Source organism: Grammomys surdaster, unplaced genomic scaffold (assembly GCF_004785775.1).
Source record: "Grammomys surdaster isolate TR1022 unplaced genomic scaffold, NIH_TR_1.0 62, whole genome shotgun sequence".
In the NCBI taxonomy this organism is placed as follows: Eukaryota; Metazoa; Chordata; class Mammalia; order Rodentia; family Muridae; genus Grammomys; species Grammomys surdaster.
Genome location: NW_021604564.1, coordinates 13,900,996 through 13,906,995, shown reverse-complemented (window position 1 = coordinate 13,906,995; position 6,000 = coordinate 13,900,996). Strand labels below are relative to the sequence as shown.

At 46.8% G+C, this 6,000-nt stretch overlaps 1 protein-coding gene across 1 annotated transcript in view; it reads right to left on the bottom strand.

Moving 5' to 3' along the window:
• Nucleotides 1-309: 309 nt before the first annotated feature.
• Nucleotides 310-6,000, bottom strand: part of Slc7a14 (solute carrier family 7 member 14) — a 50,713-nt gene continuing 45,022 nt past the window's right edge. Inside the window, exon 7 of the mRNA XM_028764405.1 lies at nt 310-632. Within this exon, the coding sequence (XP_028620238.1) occupies nt 310-632 (323 nt within the window). The remainder of the gene's footprint in view (nt 633-6,000) is intronic.

Here is a 6,000-nt window from a genome sequence, read left to right as displayed (position 1 = left end):
GCACAAAGATCCATCCCGCAAAGCAAACATTTGCTGCCATCAGCTGGGCATCTCACTAACAGAATTTTGTGTAGTCTTTTGATTTTGTTGTTGTTGTTGTTTTAACAAGAGGGCTAGTTAAGGGCCCTGGGTAAAACCCTTCAACGGAATTCCCCTGACAGCAAAAATAGCAAATGACAGGTTATGCCTGGGGATGGACCTTGGGGAAGGCTGGGTTTGTGAAATGAGAGTTGGAAGAAGATTCCACCTTCTAGCACACAAGGCTGATTTACTAAGAAACCACCCTCTCTAGGCTCCTGTGGGCTAGCCTTACTCCGGAGAGCAATCTAACTCATCATTTGCAATCAGTGCCTCCGAGTTCTGTTTGTGTTTGCTTTTGCTTTTCGCTTTGCTACTTGTCCGGCTGTTTGGCTTCGCATCTGACATCTGTTGATAATAGAAACCTTTGTCCTCCGTCGGCCCACCCCAGTCCTCCTGGCTCTCGCCCTCGGTGGCATAGGAGAAGCCCTCCTCCACGGAAAAGGGGTCATCCACATCGTAGCGTTGGTATGTGCTTTGGTGCAGGGCCTGTTCTCGGGCACTGATTTCCAAGGTGCTGTTCCAGATGCCGTACCCAAAATAAATGAGCATACCTGTTGAGAGGGGGGAAGCACAGTGAATAAGCAGTTATTTTAGGGTCCCGGGGGCCACTGGGGAGATCACACTTGACTAAGGCTGCAGTGAGGTACATTCCTAGATCTACTATGTTTTGGAAAAACTTGAATTAATGCCCTTCCAGGCCCAGAGTCCTCGTAAAAAGCCCCTTATGGCAGTCCTAGCTAATAACCAAAGCTCTAGGGAGGTAGAATCAAGCGGATTCCTGGGGCCCACTGGCCAAACTAGTGAGTATCTGGTCCCAGTGAAAAAACCTGTCTCAAATCAAAGGTGCTTGACTCCTAAGGAAAGACACCTGAGGTTGGCCTCTGGCTTCCGCACACACGGGTACAAACACAGGCCTCCCACCGACAGCCACAGCCCCGATATCCACACTCAGCCAGAAAACTGGCAGATCTCAGAGTGTGGTGGGGTTTATCTGTAATCCTAGCACTGGAGAGGCTGAGAGAGGAGGACAGGAGCCAGACTGTTAAGACCCTGTCTCAGAAAACAGGAATAAATCAACAGCAAAACCAAAGTAAGTTGAGGAGAAGATGTTTATAGCTTCTGCTAAGAGTTCTGAGGCAGTGTGCTCGAATTCTTGGGGGCGGGGAGGTCAGGTTTTAGCTGAAGGTGAGAGATAACTGCCTCATTAGACAGGATCTTGCCCTTTCAGTCACCTTAGCCCTCATCTTCCTCCCATCAATACAAACCCCTCCCCGTCATTTCTCTCACAGAGCTATAGACCAGGAATCTGCATCTTCTGTCCTGGTTTGCACTCACAGATCATTGATACAGTCCCATGGGGGTTAGGACAACAATGGCCCCCATAGACTCATAGATGTGGATGCTTAGTCACGGGAACGGAGCTATCTGAAAATATTAGGAGGCGTGGAGGAAACGTGTCACTAGAGTGGGTTTTGAGGTTTCAAAAGCTCAAGTCAGGCCCGGTGACACACTCTTCATGCCGCCTTTGGATCTGAATGTGCGATTGTCCACTGATTCACTGGCTGCAGCTGATGGGTTGGCTGGTCAGAGATTCGGAAAGGGCATGATTGGAAAATTGATGAGAACGATAACGTGGGGAAGAAGCGTGTATCCAGAGCTCTGCAAATGGGTGAAGGACCCTTCTGTCCCACGTAAATGCTCATCGAAACGTGACTTCAGCTGAGGAGGAGTTCACTCAATGGCTAGGATGAGCCGTTCTGTGGACAGTCAGCCCCTTTCCTCAGCCGTCCCTGTCACTGCTCAATGGGCCTGTGAATAAAGTGACTGTGGTGGCAGAGACGGGGGTTATGCACACGCTCAACAACATGGACTTCCACTCACCAACGCTGGCCTGACCACAGTTGCTGGTGAGTGCCAGATCTGTCAACAGCAGAGACCAACATTGAGCACCAGATATGGCACCAATCCCCGGGGTGACCATCCAGCAACCTGGTGGCAGGTTGACTACTTTGGACCACTTTCTCCATGGAAAAGACAACATTGCTGTTACTAGAGTAGATACTTATTCTGGTTACGAGTTTGCCTTTTCTGTATGTAATGCTTCTGCCCAAACCACCATAAAGTCTGAACTTTCTCAGAACATTTTATTATTCTGGCCTCTATGTAAGGCCCTGGCACTTGCTCTACCTCTTAGACTCATAGTATTCTGATTTATCTTGCTGTTTCTCACTCACCAATGGAATGATCTATTCCTGACCCCTAAGCTGCTTCTTTCTTCAATGTGGACTTCCAGACTGCCTAGTGGTATAAGCCCACTGTTACGGCCCGTATTACATTATCTTCGTTAGGTGCTTCTACTGTATAGTCTTGGCCAAAAACTGATCCTTAATGTCTGTTAAATTAATGCACTAGAATTCCTGATGAACACAAGATTGGTGTACTGTCTCTGTGCTGACTTCATGTTAACCAAAGGAAACCCATCCTGCTGGCGAAGCATACCAGTCACATGGCAGTGTTTCTTTTCCATATTTTTGAAAAGCATATTAGTCTCCTTTTCCAATTTGAAAAGCCCTTGAAATTCAGAGTTTGTAAAGGCAAGGTTTAGGGACCTATTATAAGAATGTGGGATCTGGGTTTAAAATCCAGTTTCTGTCATTCTAATGGTCATAACCTTGGACCTATGGTTTACCCTGTCAGCCTTCTGTTCTGTAAACTGTGAGAAGCACCCTGCTTGATGGGCAAGAGTACCAGCTACACAAGCATGAATACCAAGTTTATATCTCAGCACATGTACGTGCTTGCGTGCGAGTACACGTGCGCACGCGCGCGAGCACACACACACACACAGAGAGAGAGAGAGAGAGAGAGAGAGAGAGAGAGAGAGAGAGAGAGAGCGCTGGTGTGGCCATGCATGTACCTGTAGTGGTGAAAATGGTAATGGTTTAGAAACAGGAGGATTGCTGGAGTTTCCTGCTTACAATTCAGCCAGGGTCCCTGTCTCATGTGAACAAGGTAGAGGATGATGGGGCAGGACACTAGATGTCCTCTGCTGGTCCCTAAATGTTCTTTAAGAGCTTTGAACACTGGAACACATATGTGCATGTATCATATACAGACAGCATACTTAACACAAATACAGAATACAGACAAAAGAAACTCAAACAAAACCAACCCCTGTCCCTGAGAGTCAGAGTGATTAGTGGACAATCTGGGGTAAGACGAGGCCATGGCTTGGACACCGAGGTCCAGCATCTGTTGTCAGCAGTATCGGCCCCTTTATCTCTGCTGACCCTGGCCATCTGCTCCGCTGTTTGCTCAGAAGGCAAACCTAGCCAGCTTTCTCCACTCTGGCCCTTGAGAACGTATGCTCCATCTTGAGTCTGAAGTGCATCCCTTTAAGCTTGGATTTCTCCTCTCTTGTCTCAAATGACTTTCTCCCCTTCCCTTCCAGCCCCCCACCAGTCAGTGAAATCAACTTTGCAGGAGCCAAAGTAAGCAGAGATTTACGGTCCTAATTGGTAGTAAAGCTTGGAGTTAATCGTTTGCAGATGTAGATATTTGGGCTCAGATAACAGCCTGGGTTTTTTGAGTGGGGGTGGGATGGGTAGGGGAGTCTTTATTGTCTGGGGGCGGAGTGGAGGTAGCTATGTAGGACTGCTATTACTCTGTGTGGAACCAGACCCTCATTCAATCTTCCTCTAAAATGGCCAGTGTGTGCATGCTCAGAGAATGTCAATTTGAAGCATGCCTGGGAACTGGGGCTTGCATGTGACCAGGGGGGACCAGCAGCACATCTCTCTGGCTTAGTATTTCATCACTGCTCATTTCTCCTGTACATCCAGGCGAGTGCTCAGCCTTGCCCCTTACTCCTGCTACGTTAATCCTCTTCTCTCTCTCTCTCTTTCCCTTCTCTGATCCATAGGTGATTCTTTTTCCCACCAAAGTGACCGAAGCGTCTGTCTCCCTTGCTTCCATGTCTCTGCCCCTACACAGCTCAACGTGACTCAGTTACTGGGTGACATTTTTTCTGGCACACTTTCCTTTCTCCCAGAGCAGGTATGTGAGTGTCAGACTCCTGTTATGGGTCATGATATAATGGCTCTAACGTCACAGATATTTGAGCCAGGGATGACTCTACAGGTGAACAATGTATCCAATGACTTAATTTTACAGGAGAAGCAGAGGCTTAGGTGCCATGCTGGGCTCTGCAGGGGACAGAGCCAGTCTTCTCTTGGACAAAGTCTTTTGCACACCTAATCCTACACACTTCCCTCCCTAAGCTGACTGATGATACACTTATTGTAGTAAATAGTCAGCAAGAGTAAGGTCTATGTGTTCTTTGGGAGTGCCTGGAAGGAAATGTGTAATACATACCTGCCACAGATATGCTAATGGGACTTTTCAAACATGAAAAGTCATGTTTGCTGTGTCATCCACTACAGTTTCAAAGGCTTGTTATCTCTTGCCAATATACATTTCAAGTACTCGTGTTGTGATGGGCAGTGAATGCAGGCAGCCTCGGTGGACAGAACCACCTTTTGGCATCTTACATTCTGTCTGCTTTTTTTTTTTTCTTTTCTTTTTTTGCTTAGTCCCTGAGTTGATTCAGGAAGACTGGTGTGAAGCAGAGAGAGAAGGTGGGAGAAGAGAAAATGTGGAGAGGACAAAGCACCAGAGGGAACAAGTGCAGAGGGCAAGGGAGGGAGAGAGAAGCGAGCATGAACTGCCATCTGTCACATAAACAAGGGCTTTGTGTGGAGGAGTAAACAGCGGGGCTGAAGGCCTGCTGTGTGGAAGCAAGGCTTTGTGTTTCAGCTTCTCTTCTCAACTGGCTTAGAGAAAGATGCATAAGGTAGTTTCTGCAACCTCAGGAACTCTGGGAATCCCGAATCACCTAAACTACCCCTCACACAGCACTGTGTGCACAGGTCCTCTGTCACAGTCAGTTAAAGTGCATGTCTCTCCAGGAACTCAAAATGATATATAGGTACTGGTGTGTGTGTGTGTGTGTGTATGTGTGTGTGTTGGGGGGGAGACAGAGAGACAGAGAGACAGAGAGACAGAGACACACACACAGAGACAGAGAAAAAGAAAGAGGGACTCTGCATCTCACTGGCAGGGAACTAGGATACAGAAAAAGTAAGGCACCAGGGACTGGAGAGAGGGGAATATTGGTAAAGTATTTGATGCACAAACAGGAAGACCTAATTTGCATCCTTTGAATCCATGTAAGAAGCCAGTACAGTGGCACATGCCTATAATCCCAGAGCTAAAGAGGTAGAGACAAGTGAATCTCTGGGGTTTGCTGGCCATCCTGGTTAGCCAAACTGGTGAGCTCTAGGTTCAGTGAGATAGCCTGTATCAAATAAATAAATAAATAAATAAATAAATAATAAAAGTTAAGGTAAAGAATAATCAAGGAAGACACTGCAGCCAACCTTTGCTCTCCACATACACGCCTCACATGTACACACAGACACAGACACAGACACACACACACACACACACACACACACACAGAGCAACTCTTCCAGATTTCTCCTTGCCTAGATTCTGCAGGTTTTGACCTCTACTGCTTCCATTTTCTAGGAACAATTCTGGAGAACACAGAAGAGGGCGACATCTGTGGGAGGCAATTTTTCGTTCTTGAACATCATTTTTCTTTTGTGGTACTGGGGGATTGAATTTAGGATTTAGAACATACTAGGAATGAGCTCTACCACTGAGTCCAGAGATTTTGAGCTCTTTGTTCTGAAGTATTTCACGAATATACAAAAATGCAAAAAATAACACTATGTTCATTTAGCTCCTGCACCCACTCCCCTGCCTCCCTTCTAGATTACACTGGAACAAATCCTTCCCTCCCCTAGGTGGTTTGTAAATATTTCAATATTCTTTGTAGGATAGCACTATTTTAAC